This window comes from Maniola hyperantus, chromosome 19 (assembly GCF_902806685.2).
Source record: "Maniola hyperantus chromosome 19, iAphHyp1.2, whole genome shotgun sequence".
NCBI classification, from domain to species: Eukaryota; Metazoa; Arthropoda; class Insecta; order Lepidoptera; family Nymphalidae; genus Maniola; species Maniola hyperantus.
The window spans coordinates 5,962,051-5,989,492 of NC_048554.1; the positions used below are offsets into that span (position 1 = coordinate 5,962,051).

General features: G+C 38.0%; 1 protein-coding gene across 2 annotated transcripts in view; it reads left to right on the top strand.

Annotated features, from left to right (window-relative positions):
- RapGAP1 (Rap GTPase activating protein 1) overlaps positions 1-27,442 on the top strand; it is a 303,995-nt gene that overhangs the window by 43,522 nt on the left and 233,031 nt on the right. For both annotated transcript variants that reach the window (XM_069504890.1, XM_069504889.1), the window contains one exon: positions 17,554-17,713. In XM_069504890.1, coding sequence (XP_069360991.1) covers positions 17,677-17,713 — 37 coding nt within the window. In that variant the 5' untranslated portion in view covers positions 17,554-17,676. The remainder of the gene's footprint in view (positions 1-17,553; positions 17,714-27,442) is intronic.

Consider the following 27,442-nt stretch of genomic DNA (forward strand, 5'->3'; position numbering starts at 1 on the left):
CGGGAAACATTATAAACATGATAGACATTCGATTATCATTGAGTACATCCATGATTATAAACATTAAGATGTCTGGAGATGGAGGAGGGCAAAAATAACTGCCGCCTAATTTTTTTTAAAAAAACTGCCCAAGTGCCGGCCGCACCGAGGGTTCCGTACTCACTCGGGTATTTTTTTCTTACATTTTGCACGATAAATTATAAACAGATAAAATATAATACATAAAATAAATAAAAATCTGTTTAGAATGTACAGGTAAGGCCCTTTCATATTATAACCCTCTTCGTACAGTTATCTTACTTTGAAAGTTGAAAATACTAATTATTTGTTTATGAACACATTTTAATTTTTTTTTCGTAATGTAACCACAAATTCATGGTTTTCAGATTTTTCCTATTTTTCTTATTTCTGCTCTAAGAACTAAGTACCTACCTTCCAAATTTCATGATTCTACGTCAACGGGAAGTAGGTACCCTGTAGGTTTCTTGATAGACACGATAGACAGACAGACAGACAGACAGACAACGGAGTGATCCTATAAGGGTTCCTTTTTTTCCTTTTGAGGTATGGAACCCAAAAAACACTGTAGTAAGCACCGGTAGTAAGAAACAATGTTTATTTTCGTTAGTTTTTCGGACTCAAATAAATCAAAGTGATGTTCTACATGTAATGTAGTCCGACCACCTACAAATGAGAATCTTATATTGTCGCTATCCCTTGAGGACGTGGACAGCCTCAACAATACCATAGAGACTTTCTATCGAAATATTTAACACGCCTGCGCGCGCGCACGGAATATTTATTATAACTATACGGAGTGGCCAAGTCTTGATTTTTAAAATAGGACACCATAAAAATTAATAAAAAGTTACTTTGTGGAAAGATGCTCTCTTTTTCTCTCTGGTTGCTCCTTTAAAGCTGAAGATGATCTAAGCTTCGAATGGATCCGCTATTTCACAAGCTGTCTCCATCATCCTCCATCGGGGGCCATTTTAGCGCTTGTGTTGAATTTGCATATAAAGGACTCCTACATCCAGCCATACCATTTAGTTGGTGATTATTTTGTATTGCTATTCATGATCATTGATCAACCCATCGCGCGGCTCAACAGAGCACGGGTCTCCTCTCAGAAAGAAGGGTTTTGGCCATAGTCTACCATGCTGGCCACGTGCGGATTGGTAGACTTCATACACCTTTGAGAACATAACGGAGAACTCTTAGGCATGCAGGTTTCCTCACGATGTTTTCCTTCACCGTTAAATCAAGTGATGTACTTATAATTACTTAAAACGCACATAACTCCGAAACGTTAGTGGTGCGTGCCCGAGGACCTCAGATTAGAAGGCGAACGTCCTAACCACTAGGCAAAATATATCAGAAAGCTTGAACAACAAGAACAAAAGTTGTTAGTTTTAAAGATAACAATTACGTGCCGAGAACTTTCTGATATTTTTTATTAACCTTGTATAAATGGGGAACTAGAGCACTATAGGTAACCCGTCAATAGAGTTGAAACGTTTATAAAAGATAGCTTTCTACCTAATTAACACCAAATCTCAGAACTTTCTGTTTGAAATACCAGGACATGTCCGGGAAAAGACGGGCCGGTTATTAACCCTATTATTATAGAAACAATGGCGGCATTCTACTACGATTTAGGATTTGAACGTGTGTTCTTTATAGTGTAGTTGTCATGCCGTAAATAATGTAGTAAATTAGATTCAGTTTGGTTAGCGAAAATAATTAATTAAACGTTGGAGAAAACTGTATCATATGTACCATGCAATTACCGTTGCGCCGCGCTGCCCTCTCACGTTGTATTTTTTTCTTGTATTATATTAAAAAAAAGCTGTCTGACTGACTGAAGGACTGATCTATCAACGCACAGCTCGAACTACTGGACGATGACTGGACGGATCTGGCTGCTAAAAAGGATTTTTGAAAATTCAATCCCTAGAGGGGTAAAACAGGAATTTAAAATTTGTGTACCTAGTCGAAGTCGCGGGCATAAGCTAGTATACCTATATTACACTTCGATTGTTCACGATTCTATTTGACAATAATTTATCGCACGATTACAATATAAGATTGCTTTTCGGCTTGGATAAAAATAGGCATCCTCACATAATATAAAGTCGTCACTAAACATAATAATATGTAGGCGTATAAAAATCTGTTGACACAGGATCCGATCTCGAATATTGACGATATTGGTTAGGGACACTTTTCACGTTTCGCCGATACGATATCGGTAGGTGCCCTTCAGTGCAAGAGTGGTATGCACATTTTAGACAAACGCACTCCAACCTTTTTTTTATTCTTTATAGTCGCACGCTTGACCACGCAATTAAATTTCACTTGCAATAACGGTGTACGAGAACATTGTGAGGAAAACTGTATACCTGAAAGGTTTCCATAATAATATGTTCTCAAAGTTGTGTGAAGTATTAAAATTCACATGTGAAGGATTATGGTCAAACAGTTCTCATACTGTTTATATCAAAATATTGTGCGACAATAGCCCTCTTATATCTAAGATTTATTTTCTCCGATATATCGGATCGGATAGTGTTCTGAAATCTGAATATGTAAGAGGAAAATGTAGCATGTAGTTCTCACAGTGTGATTTGTGACGGATATTAAATTTTCTCGATAGAAAAAGAACGAAAATATATAGCAGGGCGCATACCAAGCGCAGCTGCCTCGTGAGAATTTTGGCCTACAGTGTACACAGTGTGCGCCAGCGGCCACCATCAGAGACACAGGTCACCCAATAGTACCTAAGTAGTTTCTATAGTTTTTCTATAGTTCTATAGTCATCCAATTCCAAATCACACGTCCTTGTAAAATTTCCACTCCATTGACCTCCTAATCGGGGATTCGGGGATAGACGTAATCATTACTTTTATTGTTGTTGCGACCACGCATTATTGTCGTCCAGCATGAGGCTAAACAGAAATCTAGAATTCTGCAGACATAGATAGTTCCTAGAAACCGTGTCTAGAAAACATACAGTTTGATTGGTTAGTATTCAAGTGTGATCAAAACTATAGTCCGCGACAGGTCGAGATGGCAATCAGGGTAAGAGGCGTGGGGACGCCCCGCACATCCGCACGTCACCCGCGCTCACCCGCGCTGGGTCAGCGCGGCTCCCCGATTTCCATTTCGATCAGTCGCGTACTATAAGTCCCGCAAATTGCTATTCCGCTGGAACCATATCTCATTAATATCGAAATGACGTCATTTTGACGTGAGCCGAAATAAAAATATACCATCAGCTCGAAACTTCAGTCTAGTGCTGACGTCACTATTCACTAAAATGGCGGCCACGCGCATTATGCAATTTGCGGGACTTATACACGTTTGTTAGTTTGGAGCGCATTACGAATAAAAAAGTTATAATCGTCCGTTCAAACTAAAATCAACACACGTAGCATCTGCAAAGTTCACGAGACTGAACGTCGATACTTTAAAAGTTAAATAACGTTCTCTATCCGTACAGATTTTCAAAGTCAAACAAGTTTCCTAACATTTCGCGAACTTGTTTATTCTATGAAAGAAGTTGCCTTTAGGAAACAGTTGGAAACAATTTTTCTCGAAATCCTACGGGGAAAATGTTTTGGGATAATAAACCAATTTGTGTTTAGTAGGTTATTTCATTTTTTTGTGAAAACGACATTTGAGTTCTAAGGTGGAAGTGAATATTTGGTTTGGCGGTATCATTATTTCTCATTATTCTTCTTCTCAATCGTTTCTTACTCTCTTGACTTCTCTGTTTGTCTCAACTCATCTCGAATGCTTGCTGCTTTCATCGTACATATTATAAGAGAACTACCGTTAACCTGTAACCATCGCACTTGTTCTGTCCATCTTATCGATAAGTAACTAGCGACCGTCTGTGGTTTTGCCCGACGAAAGTATAGGCTACTAGCTTATGCTCGTACTTCGTCCGCGTGGACTACACAAATTTCGAACCCCTATTTCACCCCTTTAGGGGTTGAATTCTCAAAAATCCTTTCTTAGCGGATGCGTACGTCATAATACTCGTAGCTATCTGCATCCCAAATTTCAGCCCGATCCGTCCAGTAGTTTGAGCTGTGCGTTGATAGATTAGTCAGTCAGTCAGTCAGTCACCTTTTCCTTTTATATATTTAGATGTAATAATATAAGAAATATCTTGATTATCCCAAGACATTTCTAACTTAACAATAAGCAAATACGGTAAGCATGTAGAACGCGCAAAACAGAAACTTTTAAAAGCTTTTCATAATACCTGGGAGCTTACCTTGGGAGCATACAAAATAATATTATACGCTCGTTGAATTTAAATCTATACTTCCATACCTACTAATATGATAAATGCGAATCTCTGTCTGTCTGCTAGCTTTTCACGGCCCATGCTTTTCAGTTTTAACCGATTTTAATTAAAGGTACAAAGTTAGCTTTAATCCCGGAGACGGACATACCTACTTAGGCTACTTTTTTAGGGTTTTTTCTCAAAAGGAAAAACGGAATCCCTATACCACTTTGTTGTCTGTCTGTCTGTCGGTCTGTCAAGGGTACTTCCCGTTAACTTAAAATTCTGAAGTTGTCATTTGAGGATCTTATACGAGAGAGAAATTTCAAGATCGACTTAGTAACATATTTCTTTAAAAGGTTCCTGAAAAGCACAGATATAAAACATTAGGTATTGGGACAACCCGACGACCCTTTTATTTTACACACCTATATTAAACACCATTCAAAATTCATCTCTATTTTTAAAGCACTAAGGTATAAAGCCAAATAAAAATAAAATCTACCTCTCAGGCTTTAGCAGAATGTATCCTTTGAGAGACATCCGTGCGAAATTACTGCCTCTTTCTACGGTTATATTTTACGGAGCAATTTTTTTTGTGAGTTGTAAATTTTATTTTTAGAATTGTAATCAAACGAGTGTAGGTGTATCCATATTATTATCTCTATATATAAAAATGAATCGCTGAATGTGATGCTGATCGCAAATCTCGAGAACAGCTGAACCGATTTCGCTACTTAATTCCTTTTTCATAATATTCCTTGAAGTACCTACGAGGATGGTTCTTAAGGAGAGAAAAATAAAAAAAAAATCCTGAGAAAGAATCGACTGTTAGGCGGTACGAAGTTCGCCGGGGCAGCTACTAACTTAATATTATAAGTCAATTTAAACATTGAAGCTTACAATAATTTGTATAAATAGAGCTAAAAATTTGCATGAATGTTCAGAACACCATTATAAATGAAAAGTGAAAAGTCCCCATCGATCCGACATTTGCAAAAAATAAATATTCAAGCTCAAAGTTCGAAAATATAGATTTTGCGTTTTTCAGCCAACGCGCAATGGTAAGTTTTATCATAAAAATAGGTTGGACAAAATTGTAGATCATGCACTACTATTTGTCCCAGAAAATCAAAGAGTTCCCACGGAAAAAATCTAAAAACCGTCATCACTTATTTGATACAGCTTGCATCCTGGAGATGGTATAGCTACGTTTTATATCGGAAAATTAAAGAGAGCCACCGGGGTTTATTAAAAACTTAAATCCACGCGGTTGAAGTTGCGGGCATTATAATATAATATAATATGACGTATTTAAATAAAACTTCACAATGTTTTATTGGTTAATATTTAATATTCAAATGAGAACCAAACTACGTTTGTATGAAGAGTGCTGGGGAGCGCGCTAAGGAAGCTTTTCTTAATAGTGCAAATAAATGAATAATAAAGCATTATTATTCTGCACGTGGTTCTCGTCACGGAAAATTAATTGAGCTGCCATTCACAATAATGTTTCGCTGAATCCAAGTTATTATAGTGCTGACAACTACTTTTGAGACTTGAAAAGCCGGTCGACAGATTAAATACGTAATACGATTAGAGACACTAAGGAGCGCTGGGCTTCGTTTATATTGGTCTTTGGACAACTTTTATAAGCAGTAGACTTGACTTTAATTTCTCCTGAAGGGAATTTTTTCAAGTTCTTATCGGTGTTATTTATTCATTCTATAACTCGACTTAGTTCACGTGGATATTTTTGCTGTCTGTCTGCTAGGTTTTCACGGTCCATCCGTTCGAATTTGGTACAGATATAGCTTGCATCCCGGGGAAGGACATAGGCTACTTTTGATCCCGGAAAATCAATAGGTTCCCACGGGATTTTTAAAAACCTAAATCCACGCGGATGAAGGCGCGGGCATCATCTAGTACCTATATCCTTCTAATATTATAAATGTGAAAGTGTGGATGTTTGGATGTTTGTTACTCAATCACGCAAAAACTACTGGACGGATTTGGCTGAAATTTAGAATGGAGATAGATTATACCCTGGATTAACACATAGGCTACTTTTTATCCCGGAAAATCAAAGAGTTCCCGCGGGATTTTGAAAAACGTAAATCCACGCGGACGAAGTCGCGGGTATCATCTAGTATATTATATTAATTATAAATCGGAGTTGTATTTAATGTCTTTTGTCGTTTGAAGATCGCATGGATCCTGTACATTGTGTTGTAACTTAAGAAGAAACTTTACTCTCAGCAGATGTGGCGCCATCCATTTAAAGTTAAACTTTGAGAAAATTAAACAAGAAACATCTAGTGATCGATTGTTTTTCTTTTGTCTTGTTTAAAGTCCAACTTTACGTAGTTACTGCTTCCCAGTGCCTGATTCTGCGAACAAAGACATATTATACTTGATGTTATAGATGTATCAATTAGGTAAGTAGCTATGTTTTGTCGGACAATTGCTGTACCTATTTTCTTTTCTCGTCTTGTCCGTGACTTGATGGTATTAGTTTTTTATGAACATAATATTATAGATGTAAGTATTCGTAGCTAAGTAAAAGTAGGTAAGTATGTAACTTGTAACTATTCAAAATCGAAATTTGGCAAGGAGTTTCCTTCACAATGTAAAAGCAATCCTCCTGTCTAAAGTCTAAACACGAGGAATATAAAACTTGAAAGTCACAAAGAAAAGCCAGTAAAATATGTAAACAAAAAAGTTTCTTTCCCAACTTCTTTTTTGGTTTCGAGAAAACAAGAACGAGACAAAATGGAGTAAAAAGTTTTATATTGCCTCGATTTTACTTTTTCCGCGCTTTTAAATGAGAAAGAGAACCTTAAAAAACGGAAACTTTTTTAATTCTGTTGGGAAATTCTTAATTTACTTCCGTATTTTTTGCAAGCCCAGCTAAAATTGTATTATGTAGGTGTAGGTTTAATGATATTTAGAAAAGAAACTTTCGTTGGTAAGAGGTCACTGGAAGAAACTTTGTTAATAACACCCACATCAAATTCAGAATTACGCATACAGGCGTATATTTAATGTAGGTATCTTACAAGAGAATTATGTCCAACAGTGGACGTCTATCAGTTGATGATGATGATGATTGAAAAAAAACCGGCCAAGGGCGAGTCAGGCTCGCGCACCGAGGGTTCCGTATTATACAGTCGATTTTTTTTCGACTTTTCGCACGATAAATCAAAAACTATTATGCATAAAGATAAATAAAATCTGTTTTATAGAATGTACAGTAGTTATCTTAGTTTGATTTTGAATTGAAAAACTAATTATTTGTTCATGACCACATGTGATGTAACCACAAATTCACGTATGCACAATAACACCTCATTGGCATCTCATTGGCATCGAACCCAAAAAATATTATCATTATACTTATTATACTACATATTATATTAACTCTCGTATACATAATAATATATTCAATTATTTTTTAATTTTTAGTGTTTGTGGTATAGAAGTCGGTTTTAATTTTATTTTTTTTTTATAAATTCCCCTTATTTAGTGTAAATTAATTAATAATAATCAGCTTAAATGGATGGTAAAATAAAGGCTAAATAGTAGGTACGCGACATACAGGTCAAGATGGCAATCAAGGAAGGAACGCCCCGCACACCCCTACATCCCCCACGTTAACCCGGTGCGGGCGAGCGCGGATGATGTGCGGGTGTGCGGGGCGTCACTCTGCCTCATACCACTATTGCCATCTCAACCTGTCGTGGACTTATACATCGACTGTTCTGTAAACATTCTGACCGAGCGTTAACGCTCGAGTGTTAGCAAAAAAACTAACAATAGGAACACACCCTAGTTGTACCCGACCCAACAATTTGAAAAAAATAGACAAATAGATTCAGGTAAGAATTCTGTATCGCGATAACAATGTTTTTAAATTTTTTGATAGATATACGAAATATTCTCATACCAGTTGGGGTGTCCGTTTCTTCGCGTTAAACCAGTGACATAGGGAGCTGGCCTAAATCCCTCTTATTATAAGGTAATAAGGTACTATATCCTGTGACCTTGGAATCCCAGTGCACCTACCTCTATAGATGTCGACTGGCATTTGGCACTGAGTGCATGTCAGGAGTCTCAACTCCAACGCCGAAGAAGATCTTGACACCTCTTTTTACTCGACTACGGCAGAGCCAAAAAGAAGAGTTATGATTTAATAATCTATCAGTCTATGTAATATGTATGTATGTGAGCTCCACCATAGCGCCATACGATTTAATATAAAGCGCATAAAATCCGCAATTTATATTTTTAAAAAAATTATGCAGTGGCGAAGGGTGAAAATCTGAAAAAGGGAACCCGGAAAAAACGTACTTACCTGAAAGAATATCAGCTGTTCCCCACCGATTAAAGACCCTTTAACTTCCTATTACCTTCACCACAACGCAACGTTCTAACGACATACCAACAAACAGACAGAAATCCAACATCTGACCATCAAAAAGAGTAATTTATTACCTATTTTGAATAAATCATTTGACTTTGACTTTGACTTTGAAGACACACTTTCGCATTTATAATATGGGTACTGATTCTATGCCTATGGGCGTTTGTGCAGGATCATCGTTCCCATCTGTTATTGTTTGTGAAATTAAGTGTGAAAAATAAAGATTATTTATTTATTTATTTATTTATTTATTATTTATAATATAGGCCCGAGGTGGTTAATCCAATTCAATTCAATTCAATTCAAATTTATTTATTGCGAATATGGGTAAACAGTAACAGTCCAGGGTAAGTATAATAATCTATCTCTATTCCAAATTTCAGAAAAAACCGTCCAGTTCTAAGTAGTTTAAATTGCGTGAAAAAGTAACAAACCTTCGCCTTTATAATATTACTAGATGATGCCCGCGACTTAGTCCGCGTGGATTTAGATTCTTAAAATAACCATGGGAACTCTTTAATTTTCCGGGATTAGCTGGGTCCGTCCCCGGGATGTAAGCTGACTCTGTACCAAATTTCATCAAAATTGGTTGAACGGTTTGACCGTGAAAAGCTAGCAGACAGACAGACAGACATACAGACAGACAGACACACTCTCGCATTTATAATATTAGTATGGATAGTGTGGTAATAATAATAAGCTAAGTGCACGGTGTGTCCTTTCTGAGCGCAAACTCGCCAACAAACTACTATGCAGTTTGGCTAAATATGAATTGAAAATGTAATTTGCGTGCATAAAATGAATAAATAAAAAGAATTAACAGAAAACCGTAATCTCTAAATATATTTTGACCCGACCCGAGAATCGAACCCAGGACCTCGCCATCCACAGCCGACAACCAGACCAACGATGCCGTTCTATAAGCTGAGGGCCAAGGGCCGATTTTTTATAAAGCTACATTTTGGGACTAATTAGGCCCCCTGTATTTTTGGATAAACTGTATTAACATTAAATTTATATATAAATAATAATACTAAATAACAGAATTTATAAAAACGTATGTTAAGTTGTAGAAAGCAGAAAACTATTATTAGAAAACTAGTATTAGTGATTTGCAAATTAAACAAAATATATATTCAATTTTTGAAAAAAAACTTATTTTAATATAAAATAAATATGTATTTACAATTATATTCATCATAAAAAGTTAAATATTGCAATTGGTTTGTGAAATATAAAGAAAAGTTCTGCATCGCGCTATGACAGTTTTTATGCTTGTGAGATATAAGTAGCAGTCCTTGTGTTATGTAATTGGGATGACCGTCTCTGCATAGGAAGCCGGTTTGCGGTCTTACCGGTCTAAGAGGCCGCTCATTCAGATGACTGTATGATTCAGCTAATACTGACATCCAGTAATTGATACAGATCCAGAACTGCAAATAAACAAAGTATGAGAATACAGAAACAATCGGCAAGTAGGGGCTTAACACCCTGAACGCCAAATCCCACTATGCAGAGAATTTGTCATCCCTTTTTGTATTTAGAAAATCAATTTAGTTATCTATAATTTATGGAGAAAGTTTTGCGTTTTACTAACATTCGTTAGAACATTTTTGAAATAGATTTTTAGATTTCCGTACCCAAAGCAAAGGGTTATACTAAGAGAAGGTTACCCTATTACTAAGACTCCGCTGTTCGTTCGTCTGTGCGTCTGTCACCAGGCTGCATCTCATGAACCGTGATAGTTAGACAGTTGAAATTTTCACACATGATGTGTTTCTGTTGCCGCTATAACAACAAATACTAAAAAACAGAATAAAATAAATATTTAAGGGGGCTCGCATACAACAAACGTGATTTTTATGCCGTTTTTATTGATAACTAGCTGATCCGCCTCGGCTTCGCTCGGGTGGAGTTTAGAAAATTGAGAGGGAGGTTGAATTAAACTGTTCTCTCCGTAAGAACCGTCCTCGTATATCAAGGAATATTATAAAAAAAGAATTAGCGAAATCGGTTCAGCTGTTCTCGATATTTCATTTTTATATTATAGATGGTACGGAACCCTTCGTGCGCGAGTCCGACTCGCCCTTGGCCGGTTCATTATTCCGTTACAACTTACAAGTTAGCCCTTGATTGCGATCTCATGGCAAATAATGACGCAGTCTAAGATGGAAGCGGGCTAACTTGAAAGGGTACATCAGTTTTATTAAACCCATACCCCTTATCGGTGTCTACGCAGCATCGTACCGGAACGCCAAACCGCTTGACGGCAAGGCATTGTCGGTAGGTTGGTAATTAGCCACGACCGAAGCCTACCACTAGACCAGACCAAAGACAATTTAGAAACAAAAAAAGTTTGTGTCCGTCATATACTTTGCAACCATCCAGCAAATGTGCCCCAAACCCATTAGAAATTACCCATTAGAAAGTCAACAATGCGAAGATGGTTTATTAATTGGTTTTTTAGTGTAGTCTGAATCTCCAGCACAAGCCGGGTAGGTATCCTCTTACAATAAAATTTAAAATACGTTTATGCTAGTGTCAAGGGAAGTACGGCTTAATTCAAAAAATATCTTTATTTTTTAATGCTCTTGCATATCAATCGATTGCAATAGTTAAGCGACGTTGACCCAAGTTGGTAACTGGATGGTTGATCGAATTTGGAAGTCAGAATTTGGCTTTTTGTTTTCTCCGTGCCTCGGAAAGCAAACTGATTTTATTATTACCGTTAACATCTGATAGTAACTGTAAAACCTAAGAGTTGATATCTCTTCAGTCAAGTGGTATGCGGACAGATTCTGGAATCCACCGCATTATTATCCCAAAAATACTATTAAGTACATGATTAATGGTAAGAGGTCAGCTTAGCAATGAGTAATACGATGAGAGTGAGCCGTTAATCAATACTTTATTGATTACTAGCTGATGCCCGCGATTCCGTCCGCGTAGATTTATGTTTTTAAAAATCCCGAGGGATTTTTTGATTTCCCGGGATAAAAGTAGCCCATGTCACTCTCGAGGTCTTTAACTATAGGTACCCATGCAAAAAACCACGTCGATCCGGGTGCTCCGTTGCGACGTGATTGAACGACAAACCTAAATAACCTTAAAATCATTAGGTCAACTGAACAGTACATTCCGACTGTTAGTTGATTTCACCGAAGTAAGTTAAAACTGCATGTGTGTAGCCTTTATAAACCTTTATAACAAACAGCAGGCAGTTGTCAAATTATTTTTAAATCTACCCTCAATACAAATTATTTTCTACTCTAATGATTTTTAGTGGTTAAAATAGATGGCACTTTACAGAAATATTTTTGTACCAAATTTTTAAAATATTTCTTGAGATATTTCGTTTATATTATTTCCTTGAAAAAATCTTAATTAAATAGTCAATAAATTCGCATTTTTATTTTTACTGAAATAGTTATGTAGTTTATTATTTTATTTAAAACCCTAAATCGCGATGTTAGAGTTTTTAATAAAGTTGAGTATAAGAGGAAGGCATGATACTGGTACTTCGGGTGTCCAGCTCTCCTCGGTAAGGCGTAATTTATTACGTCACGAGTTGAAATTATTAGTGACTCTTAACCTATACTCTCTCTAAAATAGAACAAACCTGCTTCGGCAGTTTATACGGGGTATGGGAGAGGTAAGCGCCATACTGTCTCCCTACCCCTTGATCGGAGTTCAGTTCACTGTTCTCGCTCCCACCGCAGAAGGGCGCGTTTGACACCTTTTGTTTTTCTTTCACCATTTCAATGCTAGGAAAAAGTAAGAAGTTCTTATTTCACTGAAATGGTCTGTCTTAGGTCGATCCGTATTTACCTTTATTTATTTTTAACGTATGTTCTTATTAATTACTAGACTTAAATAAGTCTACTCTTATGATATTGCAATGACTTACAAAGAGGAGAGAAAAACGTGAATTTGTGGTTACATCACACAAAAAAAATTGTGGTCATGAACTAAAAATTTGTATTTTCAATTTTCGAAGTAAGATAACTATATAGGTATAGGTATGGTATCATATGAATGGGCTTCACCTGTGCATTCTAAAATAGATTTTTATTTATTTTTATGCATCATAATTTTTGAATTATCGTGCAAAATGTCGAAAAAATACGACTGTAATATACGGAAACCTCGTTGCGCGAGCCTGACTCGCACTTGGCCGGTTCTTTGTTCAAAAGTTTTTATATTCACGTGATTTTTTACATATTTATGAAAAACCTTTTTCATAAGATGCAAATACGGCACAACGAACTGACATATATACCTATTTAATTTTCATATTATTCGCATGAACGGAATACTTTTGTAGTTATTTGAATGGATGAATAAATTAACTTTAAACAAAACAAGTGGGTGTTTTAATGAGATGCCTGAGAGTTGTCCATAATGTTCTCAAAGGTGTGTGAAGTCTGCCAATCCGCAATTGGCCAGCTTAGTAGACTATGGCCAAACCCTGCTCACTCTGAGAGGAGACCTGTGCTATGTAGTGAGCCGGCGATGGGTTGATCATGATGATGAAAAGAGAATTTGGTAACTTTTACCTTTTGAAAAACAAACATTTTTACATAGCAAAACATACGTAAGTAAGTACTTGTACATATTAATTTTCGAGCAGATAATGGGTTTCTATTGCCTAATAATCCGCGACACCCTTTTCAAAGTTTCAGGGCTATCACTTTCCCTAAATACATTTTAGTTAACATACCTACATATTATATTATTATATTCATAATCCTTACACATAATATTCGGATTAGTGACTATAGGATTAAGCCAAGCAGAAGTTTTGGGTCACACCCGCGTACTTAAGTACCTAAGTAGTATGTACCTACCTTATTTCGCCTCCATATGAAGATATGAATACACTGGCAATATTATCTAGGTAAGTAAATACTAAGATATTTTAATCAAAACTCGGGCACAAGTTAGGATATAAGTACGAGAACGTACGTCGCGAAGTTTTCTCGTTGATAAGAAAAGTTTTGTAAGGGACAGTCTATACAGGAGACAAAGGTTTCATGATACATGAACCCCTATGATATCAAACGCACCTTATAACTTGTGTGGAGACGCCGTGGGGCCCGGGGGCTCGAGCTCTTTTTGAGGGAATTTCAAAAAGCGTTATCGAGTCAACCGGGGACCCGAGAGCTGGCTGCTATTGGTCTAAGAATTAGTTTGGCCATTCAAAGGGGTAATGCTGCCAGCATCTTGGGTACAATGCCTCGCTGCGGTGGTCTCGATGAGGTTTTAGATTTAGTTTAATTTATTTTAGTTTTAATATTTTAATGTTGTTGTTTTTTTACTTTTAATTTAGATATATAAAAAATCTTTGTATACCGTTGGCTACCTTATAACTATGCAGATATCCAATTAACAGTGTGATGATAAAGATTATGCATTTTTCAATTCAATCCAATTCAAGATTTCGTTTGACATTGGTTGGTTCTACATTGCTGCTTCATTGAGTGATATCAATATAATGTTTCGTAGAAAACCTTCAATGGATTAAAAATAAATGTCAAATGAGCTCAATGGCAGGGTATCATTCAGTGCTAGATACTGAGTTAGCGAATCAGTAGGCTGGTTTCCACTGGTGCTATGTATATACTGGTAGTATTAATTATAAGTAGGTACCTACTTTAAAAACCACAGGATTTCAGTAAAGTAATATTAAGTATAGAAAGTTATCTTTTGTTTCCTTATTACTGGGACACCGTATTGCTAATTTTGAGGCACTCTCTTATACAAAAATAATCAAAAAAACATAACTTTTCTGATGGTTGTTTACCCATCTATAGTCCGCGACAGATTGAGATCGCAATCGGGGTATGAGGCAGGGGGACGCCCCGCACACTCACACGTCACCACTCACCCGCGCTCGTCCGCACTGGGTTAGTGCGGGGGCTGTGCGGGGCGTTCCCTCCCCGATTGCAATCTTGACCGCGTACCTACAACACACGAGTAGATATTATAGACCAGAGGGGAAGCTTCACACTAGCTCACGCACACCACGACGTGCCACGGACGCTCCGTGCGCCCAGTTTGGCGGCAAACGGAGCGTCCGTGACATGTCGTGGTGTGCGTGAGCTGCGCTAGAGTGAGTGAACCTACAGCCAGCCGCTAGTATGAAGCTTCCCCTCTGGTCTATATATCTACTCGTGTGCCTACAACCCGTTTATACTAAAATAATGGACCTGGGCGTCGATTAAAAATTAAAAACTCAACAAGTGGCAGACAAAAATTCATAGTACGTGTATGTTCGCATCTTTGTAACTGATAGACTAAGAATTTTTATCTGCCACTTGTTGAGTTTTTAATTTTATTTTATTTTTTTTTATCGACGCCAGGTCTAATCTTTTAGTAAACGGGTTGTACGAGGTGGCGATAACCTTACGCGCTTTATTTCTATTCATTTTCAGATTTCTGCACAGACATAGTAATGTCTGTGGATTTCTGTGGTAAAAATATCAAAAAAAGGAGTCAAAACTTCTACATCGGTGGTGTTGGGTGCTAGGCACCACACTTTACTCATCAAACAGCGCTGTGCCCTCTGATGCCAGATCCATACTTTCAAGTACTTCACATCAAACCAATGATTGGTGCAACACTTGGGTTCGCACTTACCGCGTAGAAACGGACTCCCACGCAACTAACGACTAAAATGTTTAATATACCCAAAATTTTTAAAAACTTCGCTAGTGTGATGTAGGGTTCATAGAAAAAAAGTAGACGAAAGTATAGTTTCTGTGACGTCACCATGGGACAGCAGCAGGTAGATGGAGTAAACATTACAATAGATCCCAAGATAAGCGTGACGCGGAGGATCTATCCCTTAAACAGTCAAACAATAGGCAAGACTTGTAACGATTCCGAATAGTAAATTGTACGTGTAGTAAGCGACAGGTCGAGATGGCAATCGGGGAGGGAACGCCCCGCACACCCGCACAGCCCCCGTGCGAGCTGTAATCTACAACTGTATTCCAAATTAGGTAGATCTTTGAAGTGAAATTCATTACTACTACAAATAAACCAATATGCCAAAGTAAGATTTCAATAATTAATTACAAGGGTCAAAGGAATTCACCTTGAATTTGTTGTGCTAGGACTAAATTACATAACCTACTCGAAGTACTAAGTAAGTTAAATCCTACCTATTACCTATTGAATCTTAAATATACCTACTGAGTACTGATAGAACTTTAGCGTAGGTACTAAGGGTGAGATCTATAGAGCGCACTCTGACTTAGCTTAGACTTAAGACTGAGTTAAAACGAGACAGAACTATATCTCTCACATAAATCTGTCTCGTTTTAACTCAATCTTAAGTCTGAGTAAAGTCAAAGTGCGCTCTATAGATCTGTCTTAGAATTGAAATGGACAAAGTCATACAATAATTTTCGCCGAAGTCGAAGCGAATTAGGGTTAGGCTACTAACAGTTCTAAACCTACAATTACATAGGAAAACAAAACTTCTAAAATAAACATTGTGGGACGCAACTTGCGTTGACACATTGGCCCCGTGTCATATCATATAAGCATCAAGACCGGGAGCCGCAGCAGAAACAGCTGAAAACGGCAAGCGGCGCAAGTATGCCTCTCTTATAGAGAGTTACATTTTTGTGCCGTTTGCCGTGGAGACCCTGGGGCCTGGGGCCATGGAGTCTTAGTGCTAAAAAAATTTTACGAGACATTTCACCGCGATTAATAACCTCAACTGGTGACAGAAGGGCTGGCTCATTTTTTGCGCAGCGGATCAGCCTGGCTGTCCAGCGCGGAAATGCAGCCAGTATTCTTGGCACCATTCCACGCGGTCATGATTTATATAGTAATTAGATAAGGCTAGCTTTAAGTTTTAATTAAAAAAAAAAAAAAAAAAACATTAACATAATTTAATACACCTACTTAAATAGTTCAAAATTCAAATAGATGGTGACCACCCGACTACGTGAAATTAGGTTTCTTTAAAAGCCCATGGGAACTCTTCGATTTTCAAGGGAAAAAAGTAGCCTATGCTGGCAGCGTGATTACGTATCTCGCGACAGGCTTGCGACAGGCGTAAATCTCGCGATCATTGCTGTCAGATGTCCGGCTAGAGAGAGACAACAATAGCTACAAAGCAAAATAAGAAAAAGAAGAAGAGAGACAGCATATGAACTATCGCATTGCTACTGCTGTCGCGTTGCAGTCGCTACTGCAAAGTTTTACTTACGTAATCACCCCGCCGGATGCAAACTATCTTTGTAACTTTCGTCAAAATCGGTTCAACGGATGGGCCGTGAAAAGCTAGCAGACAGACACACTTTCACATGTATGAATATTCATCATCATCATCATCAACCAATAGACGTCCACTGCTGGACATAGGTCTCTTGTAGGGACTTCCACACGCCACGGTCTTGCGCCGCCTGGATCCAGCGGCTCCCTGCGGCTCGTCTGATGTCGTCTGTCTACCTAGTGGGGGGTCTTCCAACGCTGCGTCTTCCGGTGCGAGGTCGCCATTCCAGCATCTTGGGACCCCAACGTCTATCGGTTATACGAACTATGTGCCCTGCCCATTGCCACTTCAGCTTCGCAACCCGTTGAGCTATGTCGGTTACTCTAGTTCTCCTACGGATCTCCTCATTTCTGATTTGATCATGTAGAGAAACACCAAGCATAGCTCTCTCTATCGCCCGCTGAGTGACTCTGAGCTTTCTTATGAGGCCCATAGTTAGCGACCATGTCTCGGATCCATATGTCATCACTGGCAACACGCACTGTTCGAAGACATGTAAGAATATTACTAGGGATTAAAACGATCTATTAATTTTTGTTGCAGATCTCCCGTGAAGTGGATTTGAAGTAAAGTTAACAAAGTTTCGCGTCAAGTGACTACAGAAGTTCACTGTCATGTGACCAACTAAAATGTTGAAGATACAGATGTTAGAGTCAATCGTCAGTAATGATTCTGAAGAGAACCAAGAGCCGCAGCAGAATGGGTGAGTAATTTTTATTACACGACTACCCAAAAAAACCGGCCAAGTGCGAGTCAGACTCGCGCACTGATGGTTCCGTACTACAATAATATTTTATCGACATTTTGCACGATAAAGCGAAAACTGTTATGCTTAAAAATAAATAAAAATCTGTTTTAGAATGCACAGGTGAAGACCTTTCATATGATACCCCACTTGATATAGGTAGTTATCTTACTTTGAAAATTGAAAATCCAATCCAAAATGTAACCACAAATTCACGGTTTTCAGATTTTTCCCCGAATGTCTGCTATAAGACCTACCTACAAACCAAATTTCATGATTCAAGGTCAACAGGAAGTACCCTGTAGGTTTCTTGACAGACCGACAGACAGACAGACAGACAACAAAGTGATCCTATAAGGGTTCCGTTTTTCCTTTTGAGGTACGAAACCCTAAAACCAAAAAGAAACCTTTTTTAAAATAGGAATCTTACTTTCCCAAGGCTACCTACGAGTAAACAATTTCGAGGCTCCGGTTGGTCTGCTGGAAACGTAAACATGACGCAGCGCATGTGCTAAGGAATACAAATGAGACCACACCAATTTGTAGACAAAGTCACTAATCACCGCGTCTGAACCATTCGTTACACTAATGTGCGTTAAAGCGGTTTAATTTTGTGAAAGATCTACTTAGAATCAGAAGATTACAGCTGTGTTAAATCCGAAAAATCCCATGTTAAAGAGGAGATTCATCATCATCATCATCCTCAGCACATCGCAGGCTCACTACTGAGCACGGGTCTTCTCTCAAAATGAGAAGGCCAAGTGCGGATTCGCTGACTCCATACACCCTTGAGATAATGGAGAACTTTCAGGCATGCATGGTTCCCAACATTGTGATATAAATAATTGTTTAAAACGCACATAACTTCGAAAAGTTAAAGGCGTGTGCCCGGGATCGAACCCACGACTGCGAATACTAAGTCGACGTCTTAACCATTAGGCAGGATATCACCGTTTCGCATTAAAGATTAAAAAATAATCAGCTTTCTTGTTGAGATAAAAAATGATAACGCTTGCCACTAGTTCTTGAAACTAAGCTTAAAATTATTTTATTGACTAAAATGTCTTGTATGTTTTACCTTTGTACCATTTTAAGATACTTATAGGATAAAGCAAAAGTTAATACAGGTTTAGATGTATCGGATAAAAGCCACAATAGAATAGACCGTGTGGATTTTCATAACTATGTAGCCAATATTATTTCCATCTACTCGCAATGAATCCGCAAACATTTGCGTATTTATTCCCTGTTCGCAAGATCTTACCTACCCACTCCGAATAGGCATACCTATTATAGGTGTCCCATCTTAATCCGTTTTGCAGATGAGATAGTGGTCAGGCGTTATGTATTAGAACTAGCTTATGCTCGCGACTTCGTCCGCATGGACTACACAAATTTCATACCCCTGTTTCACCCCCTTAGGGGTTGAATTTTCAAAAACCTTTTTTCAACAGGATGTCAACGTCATAATAGCTTTCTGCATGCCAAATTTCATCCCGATCCGTTGAGTAGTTTGAGCTGTGCGTTGATAGATCAGTCAGTCAGTCACCTTTTCCTTTTATATATTTAGATAGAATAGAATCGCAATAGTTTTTGTTCAATTAAACTTTTGCGATTACTTTTGAATCGTCAAATGCATCTAGCACTGATTCCGAATGCCTTTCCTAAAAACTCGGTGGTTGCTCTTTTCAAAGATTGATATATAAGTAAGTACAATTTTATGCCGTGTATAAAAGTAATTGCAGTCCCTCGCATCGCTGGAGCGAGCTGTTCTCTATTAAAAACTCCTAAAAAGCACTGCACTGCATTTTAAAAAAAATCCTCTCTTCGACTGACCGGTTACTATCCCCTAGTCGGAATCTTTCAAAGAATCTATGATGCATTTAGGATGCGCCTCACTGCAGTATAGACTGACAGTGATGGATAGGCTTAGCTCAGAGTCTCGGGTAGCATAGTTTGAAAGCCGACTGGACATTTAAAGTCGATTGGACGCAGCGATCTATGCATAAAAATAAAGAAACATTTCCTCTTTTTCTACCTAAAAACTGTCCATGAAACAGTTTGTCGATTAACATTTTCGCATGACCTTTTAATCGAAGAAAGAACGAATTTGAACTTTGATGACAAAGTATGGGCCACGTATGGACGGTTTGTGTTACATATTGAGAACAAATTCGACAAGGAAATACGTAAAACGATAACATAACTGTACCTACTGACTGACTGACTTCGTCCGCGTGGAATTAGATTTTTAAAAATGCCGTGGGCACTCTTTGATTTTCCGGGATAAAAAGTAGCCTATGTCACTCTCCAGGTCTTTATCTATACTCATACAAAAAATCACGTTAATCCGCTGCACCGTTGCGACGTGATTGAAGGCCAAACCAATAAACCAACAAACAAACACACTTTCGCATTTATAATAAGGGTACCTACTGATAGTAAAAAGTAAAATATAGTAAAATAGTATGAATTATTCAAAGACTGTCTTTGATATTATTCTCTACCTTCGAAAGTAAAGCCCAAAATTATTCCAGAAGGTACAAATTAAGGTATAAATTACAAGGGATGACGTAAGTCGCGAATCAAGTAAGCAAGTAAATCTTGATTCGTTCACCTACTTACATTCTATTTCTACAAGTAAGTAACACATTTAGTATCGATCTGCTACAGACTGACCGCCCTAGAGGCGCCGTGCTGGCAAATTATTATCTTTTATAGAAGAACTTTTGTTGTTTGTCACGTAATATTAGAGACCGTATTATATTTACAGACTTTGCGGCCATGAACAACAAACTAGGTACATCCCTATGGATTTGGTACATTTCAGTTTCGGACTAAGCCAATTCACATAACGTTGTATTATTTTAAGAGTATGAAACTCATGGACTGAGTACCTACCTATAGTCCGCGACAGGTCGAGATGGTAATCGGGGTATGTGGGTATCGCACACCCCACAGATGAGTGAATTTCTCTAATCTGTGACACAGCCGCACACCCAAACGCGTTCCCTCCCCGATTGTCATCTCGACCTGTACCTACTATATCTATTTTTATTGGTTATTTACAATAGGTACAAATTGACAGTATCATCAGCAAAAAACCATAACGTTTATTTCATAGCATAAAAATCCACTCTTGTTCTAGGCTTTTACAGACATCCTTATTAGCCGTTATGAGAAGACAACAAAAATAATTATTATCAAACAACACAATAAAACCTTATCTGATAGAAATGGTAACAGAAGCCGTACAAATAAGGCTGTGATTGCTGTGACGCGAACAAACACCTAGCGAGGGAGTTGTAACAGACTTATACAAGTTTAGTTAGGCGCCATTAACCCTAATGTATAGGCCATAAGGAGATTCTTAAACCTTTCTGGGATCAAAACAAGCAGATTTTTTTCAAATAAGCTGACCATCTATTTAGATTTTGCAGGAAGTCCCAAGTTACATTTCAAACGAGACTTTTATTTCGATTCTCGTTTCGAAATGATTAGGTTGTTGAGTCATTGAAGGGCTTGGATTAAAAGAACTTCCATCAAACCACACTAAAGGATTCATTTATATATACATAGATATATCAAAAAAAACCGGCCAAGTGCGAGTCAGGCTCGCGCAACGAGGGTTCCGTACTACAGTCGTATTTTTTCGACATTCTGCACGATAAATCAGAAACTATAATTCATAAAAATAAATATAAAATCTGTTTTATAATACCCCACTTGATATACTTATCTTACTTGGATAATTGAATATACTTACTAATTATTTGTTCATGACCAGAATTTAATTTTTTTGTGTGATGCAACCCTAAATTCACTATACAGCTATAAGACCTACCTACCTGCCAAATTTCTTGATTTCAGGTCAACGGGAAGTACCCTGTAGGTTGCTTGACAGACAGACAGACAGACAGACAGACATACGGAACCCTAAAAATTAGGCAAAAATGTTATCGAAAATGTGCAACACGACATAAATTAGGCTGCAGTGCTTCCGTGCAACTAATTGTAGAATGCATCCTAAATAAATTTCGAAAATATAGGGACGACTCAGATCCAAAACTCATCCACATAGGAATCAAACCTGGGATTTTTCTTGCATTGCAATAACGCCTCGTTCCACACGCTGTCCTTTGAAATAATAATAATAATTGTATCTATTTCTTCAGAGGAATCGACGACTTCTTGCCTAGAATTTTAACCAACAGTGAAGATATTATACTTATAGGGGACACATTTAAAGCTCTGGGTAGACTTGTAAATTAATGGATTAGAAGTAAATATCCATACATACAAAAATATCCAACATTTAAAATGGAGTTACTCAAGGGGCGGACCAACAAACGAAAAGCGGGCAACGCATTGTCGGTTCTTCTGGTGCTGTAAATGTTCATGGGTGGTGGTAATCACCTAACATTAGGTGACCCGCCTGCTTGCGTTTGCTCGCTTTTTATATAAATACTAGCTTATACCCGCGACTTCGTCCGTGTGGACTACAAAATTTCAAACCCCTATTTCACCCCCTTAGGGGTTGAATTTTCAAAAATCCTTTCTTAGCGGATGCCTACGTCATAATAGCTATCTGCATGCCAAATTTCAGCCCGATCCATCCAGTAGTTTGAGCTGTGCGTTGATAGATCAGTCAGTCAGTCAGTCAGTCACTTTTTCCTTTTATATATTTAAGACATACAGCGCCAATTTTGATTTACATACGAAACTTCTTATTCCGCTGTGAACCAAAAGCTGAATTTTGCTATAATCCGCTGAAACAGGTCGAATCTGTAGATGCAACATGCAGCATGCGAAATGCACCTCCCGCCCTCCCACTGCTAACCATGCAGGAAAAAGCATCCCGTGCTACGATATGCAATCCTAGCCACCCTACATTATCAACTGAAAGTCGCAAACATGTAAGAATGTTTTCGATCGTAAAAAGTTAATGAAAACGCGGCCGCCGCGCGCCGCGACGACGCCGCACCGAGCAAACATTCAAGATCAAATGTTTTACGAGCGTCGGCCGTCGAACAAGCTGGCATGCCACCAAAATCTGGCACTCAAATCATGCAGCATTACTTTATTTTATCTCTTGTTTCATATTAGATTGGATGGAGTAGCTGAAAGGGTAAAGGGTGAAATATGTCTCCATAGGGAAAAATTTATCCATGTTATGTAGTATTTAGGTATGTAAATATACAACTGACTCGACTATATTTATACGAGAGCGTTGACTTTAAATCCTTGGTCAAACAAACCGCGTGACTGCAGCGAGTTCCAAAGTAGGTCAGCAAACCCTACATTTAAATCATTTTTAAAAATACCACAGAATATGTCTTACCTTGCATATTCATCCAAATAAATAAATAGCTCCATGACAGGTCGGGGTCCCTGGCCTTACTAGGTCGTTATCTTGGTACCTGAAAATATTTATGCTAAAAGCGCCTATAGTGGATCATTTTAAACAACTATGACTTGATAGATTTTTCATAAAAAATCAAACATATTATTGTTACCGCGATAAACAACAGTTTCGATCTACGAATAATCAAAATCTAACAATACAATATCAATAATTATCCAAGTATTACTTACTAAAATCGATTTGTCGATGACATAGTCGTTATTGCAGACTCTCCAGAGACCTCAATACAATGCTCAATGACCTCAGCAAAGCTTTTCAGCAGGTCTCCTCTCAAATTGAGAAGGCCATAGTCTACCACGCTGCCCATGTGCGGACTTCACACACCTTTGAGAACATTATGGAGAACTCTCAGGCATGCAGGTTTCCTCACGATGTTTTCCTTCACCGTTAAAGCAAGTGATATTTAATTAATTAAAACGCACATAACTCCGAAAAGTTAGAGATGCGTGCCCGGGATCGAACCCCTGACCTCCGATTAAAAGGCGGACGTCCTAACCACTAGGCTACCACATATATCACAGCTTTATGAAAATAAACATGAGCTATGCTTGGAGTTTATCTACGTGATCAAATCAGAAATGAGGAGATCCGTAGGAGAACTAGAGTAACCGGCATAGCTCAACGGGTCGCGAAGTGGCGGCAATGGGCAGGGCACATAGTTTGAAAAACCGATAGACGTTGGGGTCCCAAGGTGCTGGAATGGCGACCTCGCAGCGGAAGGCGCAGCGTTGTAAGACACCACTTAACCACAACTAAACTGCCTACATTATGTATAGGTATTTATCTAATTAAAAAAAGATAATATTCTCGAGTCGGGGCATATTTTTAAATATTTTTTTCATTAGAAAAAAGGAGTCAAATTGTATACTCAAGTGTGACGCTCGCAACTAGGAGAAACACAGAAACTACATTGATCAACTCACGTGCCAGTGTTGATACACATTACATAGTATCATTACTACTGGTGATATCACATCAATCAACATAGTAGAGAAATAATAGTTGCGAGACAATTTCGCTCAGCGAAACTCACTATGTATCTATTAAATAATCAGTATCTACATAGTTACATAGCAAGTGGGTATTAACGCCATATACCCAAATGGATTACTGAGTATACACGGACTCCCGCTAATGAGTCATCGACTACCTGCCTATATACTCCAAATCTTTAAAAACTCTAATAGCGCGAGTTAGGACTTGAAACAATACACCCTAGATCTGTTATTACTTTATTTTTGTAGAAAAGATTTTAAGAATATTAAAACTTCTCACGTTCAATTTGCAATACCCGTTCTTTTTAATTAAGAAAGTTATTTTTCTCAGTTTTTTTTGGGTTTTTTTCACGAATGTTCATCCTGAAACGTAAACCGATAAAACCAATCTACCTACAATGGTTTCAGTGATCAGTACGATATAATATTATTACAAAAGGTTAAGTTAGATAAATACACAGAGAATTTAACCTCAGACGCATAATATACAATATTTAGATTATGATTATGCTAAGCAACTGCCTTAGCTTGGCGATCGCATGTGTCCAGCTATTAGGGGTCTACAGGTGGTGGTCTGTGGATAAATATAACATAACTGAATACGCAGAACTCACAGGCATGCCGGTTTCCTCACGATGTTATCCTTCACCGTTAAAGCAAGTGATATTGAATTACTTAAAATGCACATAATTACTACGAAAAGTTAGAACTGCATGCCCGGGATCGAACCCCCGACCTCCCGAATAGAAGGCGTCTAACCACTAGGCTACCACCGCTTCTCCACCGCACGCTCCAGCACCGCTTATAGGTAGGTAGTAATTTTAGTTCTTGAAGACAACTTTAAGCGCGTTCGTGTATTGATGTCTCGGCATACCGACACCAATCCCTTTGTTACCCTCAAAGGTATATCTTGTCAAAGCGGGAGTAACAACGTCACTTTATTCCCGATCAAAATGTCGCTTTGAAGAAAACCTGCCCGACATCCAACCTACCTAGACCCTCGAGCGTCACTGAAACTCGTTGGAACTTAGGAAAATGCAAAGCAAAAGGGGATACAGGTAGATCAAAATAAACTGGCGCAATTATTACGTTAGTTTTGCCTGTTTGACGAATATTGTGGCGAAAGCATTGAAAGGTTCGGCGATACGCATTTTAGTTTTGGTTCTAGGGTTCCGTACCCGAAGAATGCCAACGGGACCATATTACGAATAACCTTATAATAATTATAGTTTTTGAAGATTATATTATCTTCCTTTAACAGCGCGTCCGTGTAGGTATCTATTGATATCTCGGGATACTGACACCAGTCCCTTTGTTTTGTTACCCTCAAAGGTATATATTTTGTCTTGTCAAAGCGGGAGTAACAACATCACTTTATGCACGATTAAAGATTTGTAGAGTGACATAAGCTACTTTTATCCCGGGAAATCAATGAGTTCCCATGGGATTTTTTAAAACCTAAATCCACGCGAACGAAGTCGTGGGCTGATCACCCAGTAGGTACATAAATAATATAGAAATTGATTTACTAACACACATGACTTATTCATAAATCATTTATACAAGCCTCCTAGATGTATTCGAAATTCGAAGTCTAAAGTTTAAACACGCTGGGAATTTATTACCCTACAGAACTGAAACTAGTAGTCAAACCGGCGACTTCGTAAATAGCGGCCTCGTCAACCGAGACTGCTGAAAGGTAAAGTCTGCAGTTCGAGTCATTGAAAACTTTATAGCGAAACTGCGAAAACAATATTTCAGTGCTTTCCCAAGGCTTTATGGTTAAGGCTAGCGCAGACCAAGCAGCAAAAAGCTCAGGCAGACGCGCAGAATATAGGGACGTGCCTAATGTGGTTCCTAGAACTTGTAATAGAAGGAAGCTGGTTCACTCAGCCGAATGTACGTAGGCTCAGAATACATATCTAAGAAGGCGCTGCGCTCGCGTCGTGTCGTGTCGTGCTTGCAGTTTTTTTTCTGTTTTAGGGTTTTTTTTTCAAATTTAGAGAAGCTTGGCTGCTTAGAGCGCTGGCTGTAGAAGTATGAAAGAACTTTAGCTTTAAAACAAGGTTTATAAGGACCATTTTACTTTAACGTTGAAGTGTCTTGACGCTTAAATTCTATCAATATAGGTGAGACGTAAAATTTCATACTAAGTAACCTACAAATTCTATGGGCAGTTTCAATCCCGCGTCGCTTTCGTCGTCCGGTAGGCGAAACGAACTCAAAAATGCGCAATTATTGTGGCGCCATAAGGTAAAAAAACTTTGCAGCACTCATTTCATCCATGCGCTATCAATTTGCGAGAATCTAGATTTAACCTAGATAACTTGTTTAAAGAATCGATGTATTAAAGTTTTAAACGTTAGAATTTCACTAGATTCGTTCGAGTAGGTAATTGTTATGTAACAAGCTAGGTAACTAGGTAGGTAGGTAAACAAAGCAAGTGAATCGATTTTCACCTGCCTACCGCTACCTGCCTTCCTCTATTATAATTGGATTAGTTTGTTTGAACTTTCAAACTTCGTGAAATTATAGCAGATCTTGTGTTACCTACCATACCAGGCACCTAGGTAGGTATACCTAGTACCTACCTACTTTATATTATTATTTTGGCAGTTTCATTCAATCTTATAAGATTTATTTATATATAGGTTCGAAAAAAGGTTTTAGGTAAACGTAAATTTTAGATTGTAAAATTAATATTGAAATTACCATTTTTGTAATTTTATCAAGTTTGCATTTATTTTATTTCATGGCGCCATCTATTAGAAATATTAAAAATGACGTCGATAAAAGTACAATGTGCAACGTAAGAATGTGTTTAAACGCTAATTATCAACTAGATGGCGTAAGTGTTAATTATTTTGTTTCTTCAGTTTCATTGTTAAATTCCCGGCGAAATTCGTACCTACTCGTGTGTTCGTACTTCGTACCGCCACAGTCGATTCTTTAAATTTTTTTAATACTTTAAATTTTTCTCTCCGGAACCATCCTCGTACTTCAAGGACTATTATAAAAAAAGAATTAACGAAATCGGTTCAGCTGTTCTCGAGATTTGCGATCAGCAACACATTCTGCGATACATTTTTAATATTATACTATAGAGATTATATTATTTTTACAATAGTATGTACTTTATTACTTAATGTGATATGTGTTCATCTTTTATGCGTTTGCGCACTGTTCCACCATTGAGTTGGAACTTTGTACAGTAATAAAATTGTTGTTGGCTCTTGCGTGAAACTTTCTGCCATAGGTACGTAGGTG